Here is a 27,786-nt window from a genome sequence, read left to right as displayed (position 1 = left end):
GTGTGTGTGCTTTCTCTCTTCCCCTCAAATAAAAAAAAAAAATACCTCCTTGTAAGTATAAACTGAAGTTTTCCATGGTTATTTATGTTATTATATAAAAAATAACAAAAAAGTGCTTTTATTCATTTGAGGAGGTAGCTGGTATTTGCTAGCAAAGGAGAACTACCATATAATTAACTGTGTCAAAATGTTTTCTTTGTTCACAGTTAATCTAACTGCAGCTGCTAGGAGGCAGAATGCATAAATATGACTGTGTACTTTTAATTACAGAAAATGACAGGCGTAAGTTGTGACTGGAGCCTTGCCTGATGCTGTTATAGGCGAAAATGTTGCTCAGAGACTCATTGAATTAATAAGTAACCTTTGGTTTTTTTGGCGTCAAAATTTTATAGATGTTAACGACGACTACAATAAAGCAAAAATTCAGAATTTTAATCAGCCGAAGGAAGTTTAAATACAGTCCGTGTAACATGTATAGAGAAATCATGGCACACAGCAACCAACTTTATGCCAAATAGTATCTCATGCATGTGACTTGGTCTTGGAGAAAGAAATGCTCCATATATATACAATTTTCTAAAGATACCTTTAAGAATTAAATTATTTTTTCCCAATTTTCCTCTCCATTCTATGCAAAGAACTTACTCCCAATGTAAATGTTTATCCTAGGGGGCGATTGGGTGACTCAGTTGGTTAAGCGTCTCACTTTGGGTCGGGTCATGATCACGCGGTTTGTGAGTTCAAGCCCCACGTCGAGCTCTGTGCTGACAGCTCAGAGCCTGGAGTCTGCTTCGAATTCTGTGTCTTCTTCTCTCTCTTCTTGCTCTGTCTCTCTCTGTCTCTCAATAAAAAATAAACATTTAATAAATAGGGTTTTTTTTGAAATGTTTTTCCTAGGTGCTCTATTCACAATGTGGAAAAACATGTTTTCTATTTGATGGTTTTTGTTTTCGACAATAGGTAGCAATGCCCATAAATGGAAAGATGTCTATCCCTGGGCTCTGCAGTTCATTTTTCTCTAAATGTTTATGTGTATGAGACAGTACTGACTAGAAATGAAGCAACACTTAATTCCTTAGGACATTGTTCTCTTTATCTGCCTTTCATAGCTCAATGGTACCGTGACCAGAATGTTCACTAAGCTATCATCCTTGTAACCCTGAGCACACACTTAAAAATCTCTATGTCTGTTCATTCTTCTATGAGGATGAGATGGGATAATTCATGTTTAAATCTTAAATGTATTAGTTGCTCAAACTGTTATTTTAAAAAATTTCTTTCCGGTGATTATTTTTTTTAAATCATCCTTTCCTTTCGCACGTCTTTTCTCTTTTCTGTATGATGTTAGGCAGATAGGGTGTGCGGTTGGGTTAGAGAGTCACGGCCAAGGCTGTGGATGAGTACTGTTTTCAAGCTTTCTTGTTGTCTTCATTCCACTGTTTATAGCTCTCGGTCACCGTGGGGGTGGCTGTCACCTTGGTGACAGCAGTTTTGTGCAGTGCGTGTGGTGGGAACACCAGCCTGGTGCAGAGTATAAACAGGTTCTGCTGTCTCAAGTAATTCACTATAAGCAGATAAGCAATTGCCTTTGTTCTCTTAGCTGCTCTGCCGCTGAAATACACTAATAATAGAACATGTTCGTTGAAATTGTGCCTCTCCATCTCTAATTACTGCGTGCCAATGGGTTCTGACTGCTACTGTCAACAGCTGATGGCTGTGGGTGATTATTTCAGACTGTGCTCAAGGGGTTCTTCCACTCAACCTGCCTTCCGCAGCACACAATTGCTTGACTGACTCATTTCAATATGTTGGATGGTTTAAACGAAATAAAAATGAACATTAAGAAAATATTTTCAGACCAGCAGATGTTCACTGTGGATTGACTTTGTTGAAAGGAAAATGGAAGTCATAGAATGAAGACGGTCTGTTCATTCTTGGGTTCGCCTTACCTGATGTCGGTGGGGATAATTTTTCAGCTCCGTCCTTACCCCCCACCGACTCCCCCAAGTCTCCACACATTTCAGGCGAGGCCTGAAACCTGGCTTCCTTCCTGTTTCAGGCAGTCAACGCTGCTCAGTTAGGCTTTGAGGTCTTAGACAGCCTCTAATCCAGTTTCCAAGGTGCATCAGTGGAAGGAAGGAGCTCTGCGCTAAACGAATTATCCAAGTTGTCACGGTAGCCAAAGCAGAGACAGAGCAAAAATCCAGGTTTCCCATCTGTTGATCTAATATGCTTTCTGCCTCACTTCACTGCATCTCTTACTGGTTGGTTCATGTCACTGATGTTGCTGATAAAATGTGAACAGAAGTCGTCGGCGAAGGTACAAATCCCAGGCCAACATGGAAAGTTTATCGCTGCCAGAACTTCTGTTCAGTTTTAGTTACATCTGCCTGGGATTTTAGGCTCAGTTGACATGAATCTCCTAAAAGCCCCTTGATATTTTTGCCTCACTTTCATTTCCTCACTCCTTCCTGATACATTTTATGGAATGAGATTAAAATGATCATGTGCTGGGGCACCTGGGTGGCTCAGTTGGTAAAGCCTCCGACTTCAGCTCAGGTCACGATCCCGCAGTCTGTGGGTTCGAGCCCCGCATCAGGCTCTGTGCTGACAGCCAGCTCAGAGTCTGGAGCCTTTTCAGATTCTGTGTCTCCCACCTTCTCTGACCGTCCCCTGCTCATGCTGTTTCTCTCTCTCTCTCAGAAATAAATAAAAATATTTTGTAAAAATTTTTAAAAAATAAATAAAAAATAAAATGATCATGTGCATTGCATAGTCTTGCACACTCAAAGTTGAATTTCAGGTGCAACCAGGATTTGCTCAAATTCTGTAATATAAAACCTCAGTTGAAACTGAGCTGTCTTCCAGAGCAAGTTTGCTATAAGTGACGTGCAAGAACAGCATGTATTTTCCAGAAGCTCCAACCTACTATTTCTGAAAGAAAGATGATGTTGCCCCTAGTACATTTACTAGAGGCAAATTGTATTTTAATACATAGAAAGAGGAGGGGGTAATTAACACTTATTATAATACTGATTCTCATCCATGGATGAGCATAGAAATATTTTCCATTGATTTAGGCATTCTTTCAAGCCCTTCATGATTGTTTTATTAATTTTCAGTGCCTTTGATTTATTCTCAGGTATTAAGATGTTTTGGTTGCTGTCGATCATGTTTTTCTCATTTGTTTTTGTTGATTTATTGGAACAGAGTTAATTTTTATGTTGATCCTGTGCCCAGCATCATCGCAGGACTCTCTTATTAGTTCAGTTTGTCTTTCCATTTTCTAACCTCACCTGTACCATGCCCCGCCCCCCCCACCTTTGTTTTAACCACACTGACCTTTAAATAGTCCCTGCAATTCCCCATACATTTTCCTTATTCAGAGCCTTTGTTCTTCCTATTTCCTGTGCCTCAAGTGTTCTTCAGCTCTTCAAGTGATCAGCTCATTTTTCTGTATCTTTCAAGACTCCATTTAACAATCAACAGAGTCAAAGAGGTTGTTTCTGACTACCCCATCAAAAGTGGGGTCTCCCTCATCACTTTTCTAAAATCACGGGCATCATGTTTACATCCTTTGTAAAATGAATCACAAGCTGGAAGCATTTTATTTACTTACGTATTTACATCAAAATATGAGTTTCAGCAAGGAAGGAACTTATCAGTGTGGCTCACTATTTATTGTCTTCTCTGCACCTAGAATCTTGCCTGTCTGACAAACAGTAGCTACTCAAAACATATAAAAATGAAGAAAGAGAGATCTGAGGTTAATGACGGAAGATTTTGGGTGATAGCATAGAAGATACATTTCCAAGCATATAATGATATACTTTATATCCATTGTCAAAGAACACAAATAATATAAAATCATAATGAATATTCATGACAAAGAAAAATTGCAAAATTTTCTGCTCTAAGTACTGTTCAAGGTAGCAGAAACAACACCCCCCCCAAATCAACAGGTTATTGGCCAACAGGATTTAAACAGTTTGTTACCTTTTTCATCATATACATATATTTTAACTTATAACATATAGGTTAAAAGCATAAAGCAATATGAAAGAACTTGTGAAAAACATTCAATAGTTTGGGAATCACTTGCTTCAGAAACTCAGAACAGTAAAGAATGGGACTTTTTGGTCAAAGTTCATTAACAGAGGTTCTATTAATGAATCTTGAATCTGCCATAGGAAAAAAAAAAGTTATTCTGATGTGTCAAATGAATGGATCAACTATCAGCAGTAGAGTTGGTTTCGGAAGAGCGCAAATGAATGAATGAGTTAAAAAAAAGTAATTATGTGGATGTTTGGCAAATTTAAAAAAAAAAACAAAATTCTTGAAGTTTTGTCACCATGTGGATGCTGTGCTGTGTTCTAATATATAATATTGCCCCTAATGTTCAACATTAAATCAAACTTTTATGCGGAGAATAATTAACCCTCTTCTCATAGCAAGCTCTTCCGGAATGGCATAACTTATAAGCACAAACTATCCCAGGGCCCTCACTTATGGGGACCTTTCCGTGTCTGTGTATGTTACTGTTACTGGAACACATACTACCACTGAATCCGATTCTCCAAAATTTGGAAGCATCCCTGAACCTCCCCGAGGCTTCTGGATCCACCAGGAACTGTGAAAGATATCAGCAGCTATTGAGAAAACCATGCAAAATGAAGTGAAACCCTGGTTGGACAATAAATAAGGAATGGGACTCACGTCCATATGCATCATTCTTGGTCATGCATCAAAGCTAAATGGCAGGTTTTGAATAGTAGTGTCACATTTATTTTTATTTTATTTCACAAATGCAATGCAATTCCACTATTAAAAGCCCAAGTATTCTTCAATGCTTCTAAACATATTTTATCTAAGTATTTATGTTAGATGCACTCTGAATATATCAGGCCTTTAGAGAGAGAACGGCAAATAGGAAATACCTGATATTTACAAAGTATTTTCTCAGATTAATGTGTCTTATTATCAGATGCCCTTTCTTCTATGATATAGTGGATAAGGTTTTAAGAATTTATTAAAAAATAAATTGGAAACTAGGAGTGAGGTCTAGTAAATTAGGAACCAATGCAACAAAAGTAATGACCTCTTAATCTAGAAGTAGCTTCACCTATAATATAAATTCTAATTCCAAAAAAATGAAATTATGACATGCATGTTCACAGGTATTAATAAATTACATGAAATCTTTTTTCTAAATCTGAGTTAAGTATTCTCATTATTATAGACTAATACACACAGAACTTCCTAATTCCAAATTGGGAAGGCTTAACCTATTTTCCGAAATATTTTCAATTGAAATAGTTTAAAACTTTACACATATATTTCTATTATTACTTGAGCTTTTCAGGGTTAACATTTAAACTAATTTTGAAACACCTTGCAAATTGTGATTGGAATGAAACTTTCAGGGAGGAATAGCTATAAATTCAAGATGGTGGAAATTTAATTTCCATGCTGACCTTGAGTACGTCTAGGAGGAAAATTGGAATTCTCTTAACAAAATAAACCAGAGCTTAGTTTCTGTATGGAATGAAGTTTGAAATGAATATGGAATGAAAGTAAATATTTAGAAGATTAATTCCTTGAGCTTCCTCAATATCTTAGTTTTGCAAGACTTTGAAACTATCTTCTCCAGGGACAAAAGAAGTAATTACCTCTCCTCCACATGGTGTTTAATCATGCTCTATTTTTCGAAGAACAGCTGTGCAGCCCTGGCCACGCTACAAATTAAACACACCTCCTTCAACTTGCCTAGATTTAAAAGATAATGAATATGTTGGGTGACAGAATCTGAATTCCAAAAGATTTTAATAGGCTGGAGCTATAGGCTGAAAATAAGATGAAAGTCAAGGATAAGTGTAAGATCTTATGCTTGGGTCCAACAAACCAAGTGAGCAAACTCAGGGTGCAGAAGATATGGCTTAATAGCAACAGAACAACAGAGTGGATTAGAAAACACAACATTTAGAATCTTTATTTGACAAAAAGCTAAATATGTGTTAGTGGTTTGATCTGATTAGCAAAAAAAATTAATGTGACTCATACTACCTAAGTAAAAGGATTCATTAAGATCAAACTTAGGTTGACAAACAAAAAATAATCATGATGGATTAAGGCTCTTTGCAAATAAATGTGATTACTGCTCATTTAAAGTTTCTGCAAACCAAGACGGAAAGGCCGGCACTGGCATCACGTTCATTTTACTGGCTTTACTGAGACTCGAGGAGCTCCCTTAATGACAGAATTCACAAACTCATAGACACTTGGTGACACCAGAATATTATGTATATGAAAATACTTGCATATACACCACACATAAGTCAGTGAAACTGGCAGCAGCTGAAACGAGATGACACTGGAGAACCATCCATTACACTTCTTAAGTCTACGTTACTTCAGAATTCTGGAAAACACTGAAATTGACCATTGTACAATACAGAAGGAAAAGTGTGATCTACCTAAAAAATCACAAAAAGATCTGGGAATATGACATATGAGACATTTTTGAGGCTTCACTCCGGGTCATAAAGAGTGCAATATGATGCAGGCGCCAGGAGATAAAACAAACCTCTAAGCATATGTAAAAGAGCCAGGTTATCAGGATCTACGTGAATATTCATTATTACAGAACTGGTGCATTTCCCGGGTGGAAAAAAAGTGTTTTCTTGGCTTCTTGCTCTACAAATAAATCACTACAGTAAAAGCTCTCAAAGGAATGTCAGGTGGGTTTTCTGGAAATATTTACCATAATTGATTTCTGTGGGTTTCTAAATGCTTTGGTCCCAAACCTCATTTATCAACTTTCTGTCTATTTCATTGTAATTGCTGAATTTTCTATTTCTATATCCTGACAGATCAAGGCAGTGCTGACAGAGGAGCTCTCATGTTGGAAGGAGAGGAGCACATTCCACACACCAGCCTAGTAATCCAGGCTCTTGATTGTAATTAAACTTACAGGGGAGTTATCCTTGTCTGACAGGGAAGGAGGGGGCTGATTTGTAGGATTCATTAAGTCTTAGCAGTCGTGTTGAATACCTGCACCAAAACTTTCTCTGAATTTTTGAAGTCCATACACATTTGCCTGAATGAGAAGAGAGTGAATAATTTTGTTCTGCAACAGTGGTACATATTATATTGCTGAGCCGTACGCTTGAATCCTAGAATCACTGACGCCATTAATTGAATAATATAAACATGCTCTTTGAAGAGATTGATATACCAAGTTTTGCTACTGCAATGCCAAGTCACTGTAGTTAGAGATGTCTGGCCTGGGATCCAGAGACAGTAACATTTTCAATGGGTTGGTTACTAAATCTCTTGACTTCTGAATTTTGACCTATCCTTTATCTTTATCCTTTATAGTTATCCCTCTTTGGACTTGACTTCTTTTCCTTTGCACAATTAAGCTTTGTCCCTGCTCTGCCTCACTTTCCCAGCTTTGACCACTTGCTTCTATCTTTGCCAAGAATTTTGAATCTAATTTTGATTATACTGCTGTTTCTACACTGGCTACACCCCCTTAGCCCCAGCGGTGGTCTTAAGGAACCCTAGATCCTGGATGGGCTCATCTCTTACCCCTTCTTCCAACCACTTACCCCTCAGCGAAGCACTCCTGGGCACTCGATATAAGGATTTAGTTTAATATCTCCTCATTACTTTCCAGCACCTTTCCTTGCTTTACTTTCCCCCTTAGCACTTCTGCCATTAAAGCACTATACAACGGGGGCGCCTGGGTGGCTTAGTCGGTTAAGCGTCCGACTTTCGCTTAGGTCATGATCTCGCGGTTCGTGGGTTCGAGCCCCGCGTCGGGCTCTGTGCTGACTGCCAGCTCAGAGCCTGGAGCCTGTTTCGGAGTCTGTGATTCCCTCTCTCTCTGACCCTCCCCTGCTCACGCTGTCTCTCTCTCTCTCTCNGAGTGAATAATTTTGTTCTGCAACAGTGGTACATATTATATTGCTGAGCCGTACGCTTGAATCCTAGAATCACTGACGCCATTAATTGAATAATATAAACATGCTCTTTGAAGAGATTGATATACCAAGTTTTGCTACTGCAATGCCAAGTCACTGTAGTTAGAGATGTCTGGCCTGGGATCCAGAGACAGTAACATTTTCAATGGGTTGGTTACTAAATCTCTTGACTTCTGAATTTTGACCTATCCTTTATCTTTATCCTTTATAGTTATCCCTCTTTGGACTTGACTTCTTTTCCTTTGCACAATTAAGCTTTGTCCCTGCTCTGCCTCACTTTCCCAGCTTTGACCACTTGCTTCTATCTTTGCCAAGAATTTTGAATCTAATTTTGATTATACTGCTGTTTCTACACTGGCTACACCCCCTTAGCCCCAGCGGTGGTCTTAAGGAACCCTAGATCCTGGATGGGCTCATCTCTTACCCCTTCTTCCAACCACTTACCCCTCAGCGAAGCACTCCTGGGCACTCGATATAAGGATTTAGTTTAATATCTCCTCATTACTTTCCAGCACCTTTCCTTGCTTTACTTTCCCCCTTAGCACTTCTGCCATTAAAGCACTATACAACGGGGGCGCCTGGGTGGCTTAGTCGGTTAAGCGTCCGACTTTCGCTTAGGTCATGATCTCGCGGTTCGTGGGTTCGAGCCCCGCGTCGGGCTCTGTGCTGACTGCCAGCTCAGAGCCTGGAGCCTGTTTCGGAGTCTGTGATTCCCTCTCTCTCTGACCCTCCCCTGCTCACGCTGTCTCTCTCTCTCTCTCTCCTAGAAATAAATAAAAACATTAAAAAAAAATTAAAAAAAAAAGCACTATACAACTTACTCATTGGTCTTATTTGTTGACTCTCTATTTCTACAATTTAAGCAGGCATGTTTGTCTGCTTTAAAAACTGCTGCATCCTCAGCACCTAGAACAGGACATAGCCCAGAGCGGAACTCGAACAAATACTGTTGAATAAATATGTTGTTGGAAATGAATGAATAAATGTCAGGAAGGATAGATACATGTGAAGTCTACTAATGAGCCTGGATTTATCCTCTAGGTAGACGTCTCCATCATTCCTGTTTCTTTGAAAACGTGTCTCTCAAGACGAAGCACTGAGAGTGTTAGAAGTCGTATAATTCTTGCCTATCATTACATCTCTAGTTCTTAGAAGTAGTTACATAGCCTGGTATATTTCTGAGATGATAAAGAGGGTTGTCCCTTGGTTGAAAATAAAGTATATCTGCTGTGGGAGGTTGGAGTGTGTGGGAGGGAAGACAGAGATCCCAAATTCACATTCTCCTCTATGGGCAATCCCCGTGGGGGCTTGAAATCCCGGGGCAGGGCAGCCCTGAGGTGGCAAATTCTCTCCCACTGAAGAAGCCTGCCAGATGGATGAAGCTTAGCTTGCCAATTTAGTGCTTCATTAATTCTCTAACCACCCTGTGGGTGTGAAGGGGACTGCTGCACATTTTGAAAGGAGTTTTAATTGGGTTTCCAGTCAAGATAATTTCTATAAAACGAAAATTAAGAGGAGAATTGTGGAAGGGTTGGAAATTGGAAAGGTTCAGTGAACACGTAATCTGCAATGAGAAGGAAGATTTCTTTGCGTTTGTGTGTATTAAGGAGACACACCCCATAATTAAAAATGACTCAAAACTGAAAAGGTGCGAAAGGGAAGGAAATAGTCCTTGACCTGAAAGTCTTCAACTTCAACTTTAACTTTCTCATTTACCTGCTCTTATCAATATGCCAATAATCAAAGGTATAGAGAGAGCTTACTGTAAACCAACCAGGTAAGATGTGAAATCTCTGTATAGCCTCATGGCTTGTTTAAACAATTATCCAATTTTATCTCCTTTGAAAGATGTCCTAAATTGGGGGGAAAAAATGACGGGTTAGTTAAAATATTCTATTAGAATTCTTAGATTATAAATTTGATACCTAACATAGACTGTAGCTCATGTTTCTTTCCTCATTGGTTTACTGGTTACAACAAAACTACTTATACAGTGAAAAGTGATTTTCAGCCTCTAAAGTTTCCTTACATATTATATTGATAATATAACTAAGACAACTACACAGAATCTGGAAAATTCTGACAAGTGAAAACTGAGGGATACCAATCAACAATAAAAAATTTAAGTTCGCTTCCTCCTCAAAGATTAAGATAAGCATATATGTTATTTCAGTTATGTGACACATATTTTAGCAGAAGTTCTTTGAGTAAAATTCTTGTGGACAAAGGCTTTGTATAAATTGAGATCTTCACAAAAATTAGCACAAGCATTTAAAATATTTTAAAGGAAAATTGGAATGTTTCCCACCCTATTGTTCTGCATTCCTAAAGTTCCAACCTCCTTTATGTTTGAATTGATCAGTTATTAAAAAAAATAATAAGCAGCAAACAACTCTATGAATAGCAACTTCAAGTCTGTCATAACGAATTCAGTGGGAAAAAAATCTGTAATACCAAAATAAATCCCAAAGTGGTTGAAGTCTTAAATGCAAATTAAAAGTGCAAAATAGTTTTTAAAAATAATATTGAATATTAATTTAATTGTATCATGTAGACAACTTCTCAAAACATAATTCTAAATTTAGGCATACATTTTCTAACCTTCCATATGTTTGATTTTATTATATATAAATTTAAAAGCTAAGCTATACATGAATGACAGTAGTCTTAATTTTTTATATTCTTGATACATGTAATACATAAAGCAATTTTGCAAATCAATTCAAAGGAGGATTACTTCAATAGAAAAAATATGCAAAGGAATTAATTAGTGATTCCTAAATATAAACTACAAGTGAACAAAAGGCATGATAACCCTTAGTGAATATTACAGAAATTTATAAAGAAACTGGCATTTCTTGATAAGAAAATGTGTATTCGATTTTTCTTGGATAGAATGTTTTATATATGTATCTTTTAGAACGATGTATTCTGAGGTATGTGCTTCACGTAAAAATGTTCTTGTTGAAAAAAATAACTTTAACTGAGGGTACTCATTTAAAATAAAGCATAGTAGAGGGGAGGTCAGTGGGGGGATGGGTGAAATAGGTGAAGGAGGTTACTTACCATGATGAACACTGAGTAATGTATACAATTGTTGAATCACTCTATTGTATGCTTGGAACTAATATGTGAAGTGTATGGGAACTACACTGGAATTAAAATAAAAAACTTAATTTAAAAAATCAGGCACAAGGGCGCCTGGGTGGCTTAGTCGGTTGGGCAACTGACTTCGGCTCAGGTCCTGATCTCATGGTTCATGGGTTCAAGCCCCATGTCAGGCTCTGTGCTAACAGCTCAGAGCCTGGAGCCCGTTTCAGATTCTGTGTCTCCCTCTCTCTCGGATCCTCTCCTGCTCGTGCTGTCTCTCTCTCTCAGAAATAAATAAAATGTTAAAAAAAAAAAAAAATCAGGCACGGGGCGCCTGGGTGGCTCATTGAATAAGGATCCAACTTTGGCTCAAGTCATGATCTCATATTTGTGAGTTCAAACTCCACATCAGGCTCTGTGCTGACAGCTTGGAAGCTGGAGCCTACTTTGGATTCTGTGTCTCCCTGTCTCTCTGCCCACCACCCTCTCCCCTGCTCACGTTCTGTCTCTCTGTGTCTGTCTCTCTCTCTGTCTCTCTCAAAAATAAATAAATGTTAATTTTTTTAAATCAGGCACATGTAAAAAAAACCTCACTATTCTGCCTTTCAGAGTCACAGAAAGATAAAAATAAATCATAATTCTCTTTGTTGGCGATGATGCAGGCAAAATTTCTATAAACTTCTTAAGAGCAAGTGGCATTAAAAATTAAAACGCACAAAAACATACATGCAGTTCACCCAGTAATTCCACGTAGGAGTCTATACATATGGGATTAATCAAAAATGACACAAAGCCTTTGTCAAAGATAAATGCAATGATACATACGAACAATGTTCACTGAAGCACTACTCAGAATGTTAAAAAACTGAAGAAGCCTACATTTCCAACAACCAGAGACTGTAAGTTGTGACATGTTTGTACTTGGCAAGCAAAAACAATAATGCTGCAAATCAACCTGGAAAATGGTGATGATATATTGTGAAATAAAAAAATAAATGGGATGTTGATTGTGATGGAGATTATAATATGGATAGATCCTCACCAAACTGCTCATATTAGCTTTTTCAAGTTGGTGAGATAATGATTTTCCAAGTTTTATACAATGAATATTATATTTATAATTAGAAAGAAATGATATCTGGTAAAAGTTGTAACACTTTACAACCAGCAAGTAATTTCTTAATGTAAAATAGATAGAAACACCTCAAGCTTACATTCTTTAAACACCTGATCATAGGAGAATAATAAACCTCATTCATTAGGCCTGGCATATATTATATGTATGTGTGTTTGTGATGCTATAATAATTAATACATAATACACATGTACAATAATTTATTTAATAACTAATAACAAAGTAGCTATTAGTTTAATAACTAATAATAAATATTACCAGTGAATATTATTAACAAACTATATTCTTTATTAATGTCATTAATTAATAACTTAATGGCAAATAAATTATAATACATTTATTAATTTATAATAAATTTAAATGGTATTTTAAGGCACTTTCACTTTGCAAAATTCTTTAAATTATGAGCTCCTTTAAAAGACATTCTGTTCATTAAACGGTCCTTAAAGATTCTGTGTGTCAAACATTTAAGATATATTAATGTTGATGTATATTCCTTTTTTTTAATGTTTTATTTATTTCTGAGAGAGAGAGATACAGCGTGAGCAAGGGAGGGTCAGAGAGAGAGGGAGACACAGAATCTGAAGCAGGCTCCAGGCTCTGAGCTGGCTGTCAGCACAGAGCCCGACGCGGGGCTCGAACCCATAAACCGTAAGATCGTGACCTGAGCCGAAGTCGCACGCTCAACCGACTGGGCCACCCAGGCGCCCCGACGTATATTCCTAATGAACCACCCAATCGTGTGTGCTGACAGTGGTTCCTGACTTCTTAGCATGTTGGATGCAATTTAAAATTTGAGATATCCAGGGCGTCTGGGTGGCTCAGCCACTTGAGCATCTGACTTGTCTTCAGCTCAGGTCATGATCTCATGATCGTGAGAAGTCAGAACCTGGAGCCCGGTTCAGGCTCCGTGCTAAGTGTGGAGCCTGCTTGGGAGTCCCCCTTTGTCCCTCCCGCGCTTGTGGACTCTCGCACTCTCTCTCTCAAAATAGATAAATAAATGTTTCCAAAAAATCAAATCATAAAAATAGAGATCTCTGATTAACATGCATCTTGGGGGCTAAGCAGAACAAGCTGGAGAGAACTTCACTTTTTTCTCTCTCTATACAGCAGGACCCATTTGTACAGAAATACCCCATTCTACTCCCATCATGCCTTTTATGGGCCAGGCTCTGAAGTCCATTATGGAACTAATTAGCAAACTCCTTCCTCTTGTTAAACGCAAACCCTCTGGTTTGACCACAACTGCTATACAGCAGTGAGAATACGATTTGATAGCTCCTTGTTTGTCTTAAAGGAGGAAGGAACGAGTAACTTCTCTAATTAAAACCACTATGATTTGGTGGGATTTTATTTTTCTTTAAGAGGGAGGACAGTATAATTACACAGATTGGAATGCAGCCAAAACAGTAAAGCTAACTGCTTGAAAGTGAAATACGGTGCAAGGCGTTTTCTTCGCTAATAAGCTGTTGGGTGTGGGGGATGGGCACAACACACATACACAGGACTTTCCCTAGGGGGATGGGCACAACACACATACACAGGACTTTCCCTCGTGGCTTGTGAATTGAACCTACCCCTGAAGATAAGCCAGATATAGATTTTGAAATATGAAAATACAGTAAAACTTTGGTTTGTGAGCATAATTTGTTCCAGAAACTTGCTTATAATCCAAAGCACTTCTATACCAAAGCTAATTTCAAGAACCATCGCCTCAGTGGTGATCACGTGCTGAGCATCAGCTCAGCATCACATACTACTCATATTGCAACACGTCGGTCGTTTATCAAGGTAAAATGCATTAGAAATGTTTGCTCCTCTTGCAGAACACTCTCAGAACGAGTTACTTGCAATCCAAGGTTTTACCGTACTTCATTTTCCATGGTAATTTAGCCTGAGAACTAAGTAGACTGTCCTGTTAGTGCCCAGGACTTTCACAGGCAGTGCTGCAAAGGATATTATTTTGTGCTGGACTCGGACTAAGACTGGGACAGGCAGGTGGACCATCTTTATTTGTCAGTCGATTAATTAGAGTTGGTTTTGAGTCAGTTAATGACATGACTGTCACAAGGGCAAACCGGAGTATAAGTTTGTAGGACAGGCAGTAATTAGCGTCTCCAGATGTTTTACAAGGAATCTAGTTAAAACACATGGAAAAAAATCAAAACGGAAGCAATTAAAGTACCAATGAGAAACTGTTACCATGTTCGGATCCATATCTAAAATGCTAAGTGGGCACAGGGGCTTCCGAGAAACAAGCGTAATTACGGAGCATGACATTGAACATGGGCTTTGCTGCCTTGGATATGAATGCGAGCATGGCGAGGACAAATTGTCCCGTGACAAACACACAGTAGGACAGGAGAAGGAAGTAATTTGGGTGCTGAGATTGGCATCATGGTTGAGGCCCAAGAAACAAATCTTTACCAGTTGTTTTATCTTGTTTCATACCAAAGGATGTTTTGGAGAGGCAGAAAATAAGCGTGGTAGAAACTGAGAGATGTCTAAAGTTTCCCGAGGTCTACTTTGAATCTATTGTTAGTTTCAGCAGTACTTTTTCATCTTTTTTTCCTACGCACTCTGTTATTTTGTGAGTGTAACATATTTTCAAATTCTTCCAGTTCCTTGTTGAGGGCAATGTGTATCTGTTAAAAATTAAGGATACAGTAAAGAAGGCTAAAATAAAAATAGGTGAAGTAGTATTTATTCGAAGTATAATTATTAGACATTTATTATGCACAAATCATTTTTGGATCTTAGTAACTGACATTTAATCAGCACTCAATAAATGTTGATTTCATCTTTTTTGGTTATTACTAAAGATAAATTCTCTCAGATACAAAGATGTTAAAAAATATAGAAACAATAATTATAAACAAATGCATTAGGAAATGCTAAGAGAAGAATTTTTTTGTTTGTGTTCCAGAAGGTCGTAGGGACTCAGGCCAATGAATATATTAGAAACAGTGTGCATTTTTGTACTCACGTGTGTATACGTTCTAGAAAGTGAGAATCAGTACTCTTCATCATTCTTTTTCAAAGATAATCACTACAAAAATTCAAAGAACAATTGGTTGAAGGAAGAGAATGAGGATATCAAATCAGAGAACATGCTGATTGATACAGACATTTGTTAATAATTGCATCTTGAAAATATTTTCACACACTGTATGTTTATTTCCTGCTTTAGGAATGGCACAGAATAATCCCAAGATAAGACTAATAACCATTGGGAGGAATACTTTTCCCAAATAGAAACTGGGTCATGAAAATATTGGGAAAGGAATAGGTAAAAATAAGAGCTAGGGACTTGGAATGTCCAGGATATTAGAGTCAGCCCACTCCTTCATAAAAGCAATGAAAACAAGGGGAAAAATCGTACAAATCAATTTTTTCAGAATTCCAAAAGTTAACCAAAGACTTGCAACAATCTGCGGAGTGATTATTCCAAAAAAAGGAAATTGCTGAACCTCAGTAAGAATAAAATTTATGGCTCTTAAATTTGACCTACCCCCATGCCCTATGACCCAGTTCTGCAGTAGCTTGTAAAACAACAACCTCCGAGCTATGAAGCATGAGGGCAGGCCAAATTCAGAGCTCCTCAAAGAGTTCCATGCCCAGAGCGCTATCACTATTTGATCCATCTCAAAACTTTGTGTAAAATCTTTATTCAAAAGGCATTGTCATTATTTGGCCTGATCAGAGTTCAAAAGCCCTACCTCCGGGGTATATGTGGGAAACAACCAACAGAGATTGTTTGATGTCTGCATCAGTTGGGGCAAACAAGACCCTGCACAGAAAAATAAACGGAAGGGCTGGCAAGGAGATGTTCACTGGGGTCTTTGAAAAAATCTGATATATTGCCAAGGATTTGGAAGGCCGCATATATTAGCAGGGCTGTGCCCCTGTGAGGAAGGACCCAGGAGTGCCCCAATCTCTCGTCTCTGGCTGGTCTTGAGACACTATACAAGCAGGAAGTAAAGGCAAAGGCAGAATTATACATGGCCTGAGCGATGCTGGAGTTAGTTCCCCAACACAAGTGAAGTTCCTTGAGAGAGGGTAGAAGACTTACTGCCTCAAGGCATTTAAGAAAATATCTGACCAGTCATTTCCTGACCACTTAGTTCATAATAGACTTCAGTGGCTGACCATCACAGGGAACACAGACTTTTCAGAATTAGTCCCAGAAAGTCACTAAACAACCCCTGCCTCAATAAAGAAGTAAATCCTAGGGCACCCGAATGGCTCAGTCTGATAAGCTCCCGACTTCCGCTCAGGTCACGATCTGATGGTTTGTGGGTTCAAGCCCTGCCTCAGGCTCTGTGCTGACAGCTCAGAGCCTGAGCCTGCTTCAGATTCTGTCTCCCTCTCTCGCTGACCCTCCCCTGCTCACTCTCTGTCCCTGTCCCTGTCTCTGTCTCTCTCTCAAAAATAAATAAACATAAAAAAAAGAGAGAAATAAATGCAGCAGCAGTAACAATAAAAACTAACGACACATCATGGGGAAGGGACTTGAATTCCAGATTTGCCATATTATATCATCTTAAATATACACTTTCCAAAGGGAAAATTATGGCTCAAATGCAGGAAAAAAGTTATGAATAGAAACTGTCCCTGATGGGATCCAGATTTTAGACATATTAGACACAAATTTTAAATTAGCTATTATTAATATATTGAAAAAACTAAAGAAAATTATGTCTAAAGAATTAAAGTATGACAACAATGCTTCACCAAAGAATATCAATAAAGGAATTTTTAAAAAAATTTAGGAACCAAGTAGAAATTCTAGAATTGAAAGTACAGTGACTGAAATGAAAAATTTACCAGTGGAGTTTACAACAGATTTGAGCTTGCAGAAGAAAGAATTGGCAAATTTAAATGTAGGTGAGAGTGCCTGGGTGGCTCAGCTGGCTAAGCGTCCAACTTTGGCTCAGGTCATGATCTCATGGTTTGTGGGTTCTTGCCCTGTATTGGGCTCTGTGCTGACAGCTTGGAGCCTGGAGCCTGCTTTGGATTCTGTGTCTCCCTCTCTCTCTGCACCTCCCTCAATCACGCTGTATCTCTCTCTTTCAAAATAAAATAAACATAAAAGAAAAATTTAAAGGTAGGTCAATTAAGATTACCTAGTTTAAGGAACAGAAAGAAAAATGTCTGAAGACAAATGAACAAGATCTCAAGGAGCTGTGGGGCATCGTCAAGCACACCAAAATATGCCAAATGGGAATCCCAGAGCAGAGGAGAGGGAGGGAGGGGCAGAGGCAATATTGGAGGTATTCATAGTCACAAAACTTCCCAAATTTGATGAAAAACATCAATCTATACATCCAAGAATCTTAAATTCTAAGTAAGGGAAGTGAAGGAGATCCATATTTACTCAATCTGTCAAAAGACAAAGAAAGAATCTTAAAATCAGCAAGAGAAAAATGATTCACCATGTACAAGAGATTCTTAATAAAGCTGACAGATGATTTCTCATTAGAAGCCAGGGAGACAAAAGACAATGAGATGAAAATTCAAAAAGCTGACAGAGGGACATCTGGGTAGCTCAGTCGGTTAAGCATTGGACTCTGGCTCTGGTCATGAGCTCACAGTTTATGAGTTTGAGCCCCACATCAGGCTCTGTGCTGACAGGTTGGATTTTGTGTCTCCCTCTCTCTTTGCCCCTCCCCCACTTGCACTCTGTCTCACTCTCAAAAATAAACAAACATTTAAAAAATTTCTTAATTTCAAAATGCTGAGTCAACCATGAATTCTATATTCAGGGTAATCATTTTTCAAAAATAAAGGAGAAATTGTATTATTCTCACATAAACAAAAATTGAGAGAACCTGTAATTAGAAGACTTACCCTACAAGATTTACTAAAGCAAGTTTTCAGGCTGAAATGAAAGAGCGCTAGATGTTCAAGCCACAAAAAGAAATATAAGGGAAACTATATAGGTAAATATAAAAAGCAATATAAAATTAATTTTGTACCATTTTTTTCTTCTGTATTATTTAAAAGACAACTACTTGGAACAACAATTTTAAAACTGTGCTAGCGGGCTTATAGTATATGAAGATATTATCTGCACAAATTAATAATCCCACAAGAAGAAATAGAAAATAGAGCTATATTGAAGCCAATTTTTGATACTATTAATCCAAATTATATTATTTTATTTATTATTTTTAACGTTTAGTTTTGAAAGAGAGAGAGACAGAGTCTGAGCGGGCAAAGGGTAGAGAGAGAGGGAGACACAGAATCCGAAGCAGGCTCCAGGCTCCAAATTGTCAACACAGAGCCCGATGCAGGGCTTGAACTCACAAATTGTGAGATCATGACCTGAGCCAAAGTTGGACGTTTAACCAACTGAGCCACCCAGACAACCCTAGATTATTTTAAATTAAGGTGTTAACTATAATCTCAGGGCAGCCACTAAGGAAATAACCAAAAATTATAATTAAAAAATAAAATAATTAAAATGGCAACTAGAAAATATCTGCTTCACACAAAAACATTTGTAATGGCAGAACATAGAAATAAAGATGCAAAAAGATGTAAAGAACAATTAGCATAATCATCTATATAAATCCTACCTGAAGCTCCCTACCCAAAAGGCAGATACTGACAAAATAGATTTTTTAAATGACCCAACTATATGCTGTATAGAAGAGAGACACTTTAAACTTAAGGACATACATAGGTTAAAAGTTGGGGCACCCAGGTGGCTCAGTCTGTTAAGTGTCCGACTTCAGCTCAGGTCATGATCTCACAGCTCCTGACTTCAGGCCCTGCGTCAGGCTCCGGGCTGACTGCTCAGAGCCTGGAGCCTGCTTCAGATTCTGTCTCTCCACCTCTCTCTGTCCCTCCCCTGCTCTCTCTCTCTCACTCTCTCGCTCTCTCTCTCTCTCTCTCAAAAACAAACAAACATTAAAAAAAATAGGCTGAAAGTTAAAAAGGTGAGGGGCAAGAAACCATGTAAACAGTAAGTTACAGCTGATAAAATTGAAAGGAGAAATAGACAATTCAGAATCATAGATGAAGAATTTAATATCTCACCTTCAAAAATGGATAGGATTGGATGCCTAAGTAGAAGATTAACTAGGAAACGGATGACTTGACAATACTATGAACCAATTAGACCCCCAAAACACCCATAGAACACTCCATCCAACAGCAACAGAATACACATTTTTCTTCATTGTACATAGAATATTCTGTAAGAGAGACAATATGTTGGGTAATTAAACAAGCCTCAGTAAACTTAGAAGAATGGAAATCACACAAAGCATGTTCTTTAAGCACAATAGAATTAAATTTGAAATCAGTAATAAAGAGAAATTTGAGGAATTCACAAAAATGTGGACATTAAACAGCACACTTCCAAATAACAAATGGGTCAAAGAATAAATAACAAGTAAAGTTTTAAAATTCTTTGAAATGAATGAAAACTAAAATGCAACATTTAAAACTTATGGAATGCAGCTAAAATAATGCTTAGAGGGAAATTTATGGCTGTGAACATCCATCTATATTGAAAAAGAAGAAAGACTTTTAATCAATGGTGTTATCTTCTACCTTAAAAACTGGGTGAAAAAAGAGCAAACTAAACCTAAAGCAAGCAAAAAGAAGAAAAGAAGCTTAAAAGTTAGAGCATAGGCATGCCTGTGTGGCTCAGTTGGTTAAGCGTTCTACTCTTGATTTCAGCAGAGGTCACGATTTCATGGTTCATGAGATCAAGCCCCATGTTGGGCTCTGTGTTGACAGCGCAGAGCCTGCTGCTGCTTCTCTCTCTCTCTCTCTCTCTCTCTTTGCCCCTGCCTGCTCACGATTGCCTTCCCTCTGTTTCTCTCTGTCTCTCAAAATAAATAAATAAACCTAAAAACGAGTCAGAGCATAAATACATGCAATAGAAATTCAAAAAGCAATAGAGAAAATCTAACACCAAATTTGGGTCTTTGAAGAAATCAACAAAATGAATAAAACTTTGCTAGAGTGACCAAGAAATCAAGAGAGGATATTCAAATTACTGAAATCAGGAATAATAACAGGGAAGACTACCACTGAACTTACAGCTGTAAGGAGAAAAAGGATTATAGGAGAATACTATGAACAACTCATGCTAACGGATTAGAAAATGTAGATGAAACTGACAAATTCCTATAGAAACACAAAATACCAAAAGTGATTCAGGAAGAAATACAAAATTGGAACAGACCTATACTAAGTAAAGAGATTGAATTTGTAATTTCAGAATTTCCAGTAATTAAAAAATCCCAAGCCCAGGTGGCTTCATGATGAGTTTTACCAAACAAAGAGAAATAGTACCAATTCTACACACATGTCCAAAGAAAATAGAAGAGGAGGGAACACTTTGTAACTCAATGTGAGGCCAATATTACCATGGTTCCAAAAGCAGACAAAGACATCACAAAAGAGACTACAGAAAGGGAAAAAAATATTCGCAAGTCATATATATGACAAAGGACTTGTAACCCAAATATGTAAAGACTACATAACAACTCAGTGATAAAAAGTTAAGTAACCCAATGAAAATGGACAGAAGATTTGAATAAACATTTTTCTAAAGAAGATAAAGAAGTTATTAAAAAATCCATAAAAAGATGCTCAAATCCATTTGTCATTAAGGAAATACCAGTCAAATCCACAATGAGATAACGATTCACACCCACTAGGATGGCTATGATCAAAAGACAGACAATAAAAAATAAAAATTAAAAACAGACAGACAACAACAAGTGTTGCCAATAATGTGAAGAATTTGGAACCCCCATACGTTGCTGGTGGGAATGTAAAATAGTATGGCAATTTTGGAAAATAATTTGACAGTACCTTACCATGTTAAATTTCACTCATAAATATATGTCCAAGAGAAATCTAAACATGTCCACCAAAAATTTATACAGAATGTTCACAGCATATTATTCAAAATGGTTAAAAAGTGGAACCACCCAAAATTTTCATCAAGATAAATGTAGAAACATAATTTAGTATATGCATACAATGGAATATTATTTTTATAATTCCATTTGCATTGTTCTTTAAATAGGGAAAGATAGAACACTTAAGAAGAAATATTGCATTTTAGCATTGATGTTCAAACTTAATAAAGGTTTTCTTTCAATGCCCTGTTCTCTGAATGTCATACTCAGATCAATTTCACTAGCATCCCTATCAGAAACCTGTCTTTTGTGACTATTTTCCATGTCCCTAACACAATAGTAGAAAGTCATTAATGTTCATCATGCCATGTATTTTCACCCAGCAGTGGTCAAATGACCTTTCTAAGGTTGTGTATTAGTTTGTTCTCACCATTAATCCCCCGACAGTTCTAAACTTCAGTTGTTACTTTACAAATAACCAAGAAGGCAAAACGGCAACAACCACCTCTCATGATAGCTTGCTGCTACTTCATGATGGAAAATGGTCATATCGGGGTGCTTGGGTGGCTCAGTTGTTAAGCATTGGTTGGTTTTGATTTCGTCTAAGATCATAATCTTAGACAGTTAGCGGCATCAAGCGCTGCATCCAGCTCTGTGCTGATGGCACGGAGCCTGCTTAGGATTTTCTCTCTCCCTCTCTCTGCTCCCCACAGCCCACATCTTGCACGCTATCTCTCAGAATAAATAAATAAACTTAAAAAGAAAAGAAAAAGGTCATATTTATGGGAACATTTTTTCCCTGCATTGTTTGGGACATATTTCCTTTTTATCTGAATTCCCATGGAGCATATGATAACAGACATACATTTGCCTTTGTTAATGACAAAATATACTTAATGTGTTTAACTCCCTTCTACCTTTCCTTGCCCTAAATGGAAAAGATCTCTCAGGTAGTGTTTACATTAAGCTTCAAAGTCAAGGCTGGAAAAATATTTGTCCACAATTAATGAAAGTTTCATGGCTTTCTTACTTTAGATTATTTTTAAATGGTGAATTTAAAATTCTTTCATTTGGGGCACCTGGGTGGCTCAGTTGTTAAGCATCCGATTTTGCTCAGGTCATGGTCGAGTAGTTCATGAGTTTGAGCCTCGCTGGGCTCTGTGCTGACAGCTCAGAGCCGGGAGCCTGGTTCAGATTCTGTGTCTCCCTCTCTCTCTGCCCCTCCCCAGCTCTCACTCTGTCTCTCTCTCAAAAATAACTAAAAACAGGGGCGCCTGGGTGGTTGGTTAAGCGTCCGACTTTCGCTTAGGTCATGATCTCGTGGTTCGTGGGTTCGAGCCCCGCGGCGGGCTCTGTGCTGACTGCCAGCTCAGAGCCTGTAGCCTATTTCAGAGTCTATATCTCCCTCTTTCTCTGACCCTCCCCTGCTCATGCTGTCTCTCTCTCTCTCTCCTAGAAATAAATAAAAATATTTTTAAAAAATAACTAAAAACACAAATAAAAAAACAAATACATAAATTCCCTCATCTCTAAAATAGCTAATAATAGCTCTTTGTAGAAGATAAACTGAGATAAACAAATTAGAAACATCTAAGAATATTTCTTAGTGTCTCTACAACCATCTTTTGGAGGAAACAGAGATACTCAAGCAAACAGAGCTTGTGACAAAAGCCCATGTGCGATTATTTTATTAGAGAGTGCAATCTCAGGAAAGAAGGAGGAAAGAAAAATAGAGGTAGTGTAGACGTGAGAACAATATATGTGTGATTACAAAGTCCTTCGTCACCACTTGGTAGCAAGCAAACTGCACAGGTTTTTGACACTATTTCAAGGGACTGGATAAATCACTGAATTTCTCAGGACAACCGACTTGGGAAGAGGAACAGAGAATTTATCTCCCAAAGCCCAAAGATTCATTGGGAAGGACATTAAGTTCCCCATACTTCCAAGTAAAAGCACTGGGGCTGTGAACAAGCCCTTCTACCATATGCCTCAGCGCCAACCAGGGAGCTCGAGGGCAGGAGAAAAGAATTACACAGCACAGACTGTAGAGAGAAAACAGCCAACCTGAAGCCCCTTCGAGCCCGTGCAGAGCGGGAGGCCACAGTGGAAGGGGTCTCAGAGGCAGGGGACGCTGACTGGGAATGAGACGACGCCTAGGAGGTTTTGATTTCCCATCCTTCAAACCAGAGCCTCTGGATAGAAATGCAGGGTTACCTTCATGTTCAAGTGACAGATTGGAACAAATATGTTATTGTTCTGTCCTTGGGAAAAAGTGCACAAAGGTTTGATGATAGCCATGTCAAAAGGACCATAAAAATAAAAAAAAATTAAGACATTGCAAATAAGTGCAATTTTTGCCTTTCACCATAAACCTTTATAGTAGTCAACTCAGATGGACGGAATAAAACACTATAGACTGGGTGGTTTAAACAACAGAAGTTTAGCTTGTCACAGTTGTGGGGGCTGGAAAGTCCAAGGTTAATGTTCTTGCCAATTCTTGGTTCCTGGAGCACTTTCTTCCTGCCTCATAGACAGCCGCCTTCTCAGAATTTACAGTAAGAATCGATGATGTGTTTAAATAAATTAAAGCAAGAATAAAAAAATAAAGAGCCAGAGATTATTAAAAGTGGTCACTCATTTTTGAAAAAAGACCAAAATAATTTCTACATATGAGAAAATGTAATGAATAACATTAAAAATTAAATGGAAGACTTAACTAGCAGAATACACTCAACTGACAAAAAAGATTATAGAATAGTTCTGAACAAATTACAAAGAATGTAGCACAAAGAACATGGATACATGGAAAAATGAAAGGCTACAGGGAGACAGTTCAATATATATCTCATTAAATTCACAGGAGTCAATTTTGAAACAGAATATTTGTCATTATATAAACATACCTTTGTTCTACTGTCCTTAAAATATGAGAATAAGTAAAAAAAATTTTTTTTAATGTTTGTTTATTTTTGAGAGAGAGAGAACACGAGCAAGGGAGGGGCAGAGAGAGAGGGAGACATAGAATCCAAAGCAGTCTCAAATTCATGGACCTGAGCCATGGACCATGACCTGAGCCAAAGTCGGGCATTTAACCACTTGAGTCACCCAGGCACTCCAAATACAAGAATCATTTTGCTGGGGGGTGGGGAAAACCTGGGTGGCTCAGTTGGTTAAGCAACTGACTCTTGATCTCAGGTCAGGGCATGATCTCAGAGTCGTGAATTCAAGCCTTGTGTTGGGCCCTGTGCTGGACATGAAGCCTACTTTAAAAAAAATCATTTTGTTGGGAGTTAAAAAAATCTAATAATTATTATATTTGAATTTATTATTATAAAACACATTTGATTTTTAGAATATTGTCACAATAAACACTCAAGCCAACTTTTTAGTGCTTTTCTATGTCTGTTTCTCCACCTCTATTGTCTCTCTGTCTCTGTCTCTCTGTATAAAGATTAGATACATATCTAGTCATTAACATGATATGCATGTGTAAGTTGATAAATATAATCTTACATGTGTGTGCATGTGTATTATTTTGAACCATATGAAATTGCCATTTGGCATGTCAAAGAGTCACATATAGTCAATTTTATATGACTGAGCCTATATATACATATTGGATTGAGGATGTATTATATTTTACAGCCTTTATATATATAAGGGCAAAAAATTATTTTTCTCTAAGGATTCTCAGAGTTCTGTCTCCCATCCAGTAGCCTGTATGATAGTCACATTTCCTCAGGATTGTAGAACTCCGACATGGGGTTTCACAGCTTAGCTCTGCTCATAATAGTGATGCACAGTACTTAATTGACTTTGCCAGACACTTGCCTTTATCTCCCCATCTTCCCCTCTCACAAGCAAGTTTCTAGATCTTTTATCTCTCCAAAATCTGCTTATAGAAATAGCTATGGTTTCCTTGCTCTTTATTTTGGCTGCCAAGTATTAGTAACACCTGATATTAGATTCATCTAAAATGAAGATTGGAGACTGGCTTGAAATAATCTATTAGATTATTCTTCCCCCATCCTTCCCCCATCCCTCCTACTACTACTGGCAGCATCGATAGTAGAAGATGGTGCAGGGACTGGATGAACTCTATACCCCCTTCTTGCTGGCAGTCTAGCCCATGCAGGAGCATCCATGGATCTAACCGTCTTTTCCTTACACCTTGCAGATGTTTCTTCAATGTTAGATGCTATTGATTTCATTACTACAATTATCAACATAAAACCCCCTGCAATATCTCAATATCTGACACCTTTATTTGTCTGATCTGTCCTAATTACTGCCGTCTCACTACTCCTCTCACTACCAGTATTAGCAGCCGGCATTACCATACTACTGACAGACTGAAAATTAAACAACACCTTCTTTGATCCTGCTGGAGGGGGAGATCCTATCCCATATAAGCACTTGTTCTGATTTTTTGGGCACCCAGAAGTCCACATCTTAATCTTGCTGCCAGATTTCGGAATAATTTCACATATCTTCACCTATTACTCGGGCAAAAAAGAACCCTTTGGTTATGTAGGAATAGTCTGAGCAATAATATCTATTGACTTCCTAGGTTTCATTGTATGAGCTCACCACATGTCCGCAGTGGGAATAGATGTTGACACATGAGCATACTTCACCTCGGCCACTGGAATCATTGCTATGCCCACAGGGGTAAAAGTATTTAGGTGACTCGCTAACCTTTCACGGAGGCAACATTAAATGATCCTCTACTATGCTGTGAGCCCTGGGCTTTTTTTTTCCTATTTACTGTAAGGGGTTTAATAGGCATTGTACTAGCAAACTCTTCATTAGATATTGTTCTTCATGACACATACTTGTAGTAGCTCACTTCCACTACGTATTATTAGCATGTGCAGTATCGCTATTTTAGGAGGGCTTGTTCATTGATTCCCCCTATTTTTCAGGATATACTCTAGATAACAGCATAGCGAAAATCCATTTCACCATTATATTTGTAGGTGTTAACATCACATTCTTTCCTCAGCACCTCCTCGGATTATCCAGAATACCTTGATGTTATTCTGAATGCCCAGATGCAGATCTAACTTGAAATACAATTTCCTCTATAGGCTCTTTCATTTCACTAACAGCAATAATAATAATTTTTATAGTCTGAGAAGACTTTNCTAACCTTTCACGGAGGCAACATTAAATGATCCTCTACTATGCTGTGAGCCCTGGGCTTTTTTTTTCCTATTTACTGTAAGGGGTTTAATAGGCATTGTACTAGCAAACTCTTCATTAGATATTGTTCTTCATGACACATACTTGTAGTAGCTCACTTCCACTACGTATTATTAGCATGTGCAGTATCGCTATTTTAGGAGGGCTTGTTCATTGATTCCCCCTATTTTTCAGGATATACTCTAGATAACAGCATAGCGAAAATCCATTTCACCATTATATTTGTAGGTGTTAACATCACATTCTTTCCTCAGCACCTCCTCGGATTATCCAGAATACCTTGATGTTATTCTGAATGCCCAGATGCAGATCTAACTTGAAATACAATTTCCTCTATAGGCTCTTTCATTTCACTAACAGCAATAACATTAATAATTTTTATAGTCTGAGAAGACTTCGCAACCAAATGAGAAGTAGCAATAGTAGAAGTAACCACAACCAACCTTGAACGGCGACACACATGTCCTCCTCCAAATCATACATTTGAAGAGGCAGCCTATGAACCTTAAAATACGAAAAGAAGGAATCAAACCCTCCAAAACTTCCTTCCCCAATACCTTTCAAATTACATAGCCTATGAAAATCTTTTTTAAATGTTTATTTATTTTTGAGAGAGAGAGAAACAGAGCACAAGTGGAGGAGGAGCAGAGAGAGAGGGAGACACAGAATCTGAAGCAGGTTCCAGGCTCTGAGCTGTCAGCACAGGGCCTGAAGGGGCGGGGGGGGCTCGAACTCACCAACCATGAGATGAACCATGAGATCATGACCTGACTTGAAATCAGACACTTAACCGACTGAGCCACCAAGGTGTCCCACCCATGAAAACTCTTGTAAGCCAAATCTATCTCTGAACTAAAAGAACATGAGCAATCTAGAGGAAAAGTATTCCGTGTATACACGGGTGTCAAGGAAAACACTTTTTCATCGTACCACCTCAAACACTTTCAGAGGCCTTCATTGCTTACATGGTACATTCTAGATTCTATATTCAGTGTTTAGATTCTTCTGAAACCTGCTTCCAGCCTCATTTCAATCTTACAGCCCAGTAACCTAAGCATCTAGCACATGGCTGTCAGTTATCACCTGCAAAAATAAGTTGGATCTTTAGCCTACTCCAGTAAACAATGTTACTGCCCCAGGAGGAAAAAAGCCCAAACTCCTTAACATGTTGTTAACAAGAAGTAGGGGGAGGGGGCCTGACCCCAGAGAACTCTTAATTTCTGTAGAAATTACTTGCTGTAGAACCCCTGCTTCTTGTCATGCTGTGCCTTTACTTATAAGCTATTCTCATCCATCTGGTGATGCCTACTCCTCCTCTTCAACTGTTAGCTCCTCAGTGAAGTCCTCCCTGACATCTTCAGCAGAGTTTGGTGCTTTTTGCTTTGGTCTTTCTTAGTACTTTATTCATATGTCTGCCTGCCTCTCCCCCTAGACCACAAATTCACTTTGGCAGGGGTCATGCTATCTGAGCATATCAGTA

The 27,786-nt window shown here is 38.1% G+C and overlaps 1 protein-coding gene across 1 annotated transcript in view; it reads left to right on the top strand.

The window, feature by feature from the left end:
- The window catches only part of LOC144225243 (cytochrome c oxidase subunit 1), a 61,969-nt gene extending 35,154 nt beyond the window's left edge, over nucleotides 1-26,815 (top strand). Inside the window, 4 exon segments of the mRNA XM_077756413.1 lie at nucleotides 25,114-25,796; nucleotides 25,798-25,851; nucleotides 25,853-25,937; nucleotides 26,391-26,815. Of these exon segments, the coding sequence (XP_077612539.1) occupies nucleotides 25,114-25,796; nucleotides 25,798-25,851; nucleotides 25,853-25,937; nucleotides 26,391-26,815 (1,247 nt within the window).
- The last annotated feature ends 971 nt before the right edge of the window (nucleotides 26,816-27,786 follow it).

The sequence above is a fragment of the Crocuta crocuta genome, unplaced genomic scaffold, assembly GCF_008692635.1.
Source record: "Crocuta crocuta isolate KB4526 unplaced genomic scaffold, BGI_CrCroc_1.0 scaffold262, whole genome shotgun sequence".
NCBI classification, from domain to species: domain Eukaryota; kingdom Metazoa; phylum Chordata; class Mammalia; order Carnivora; family Hyaenidae; genus Crocuta; species Crocuta crocuta.
Note: the sequence above shows the minus strand (reverse complement) of the source record. Positions and strands in the feature narration are given on the sequence as shown.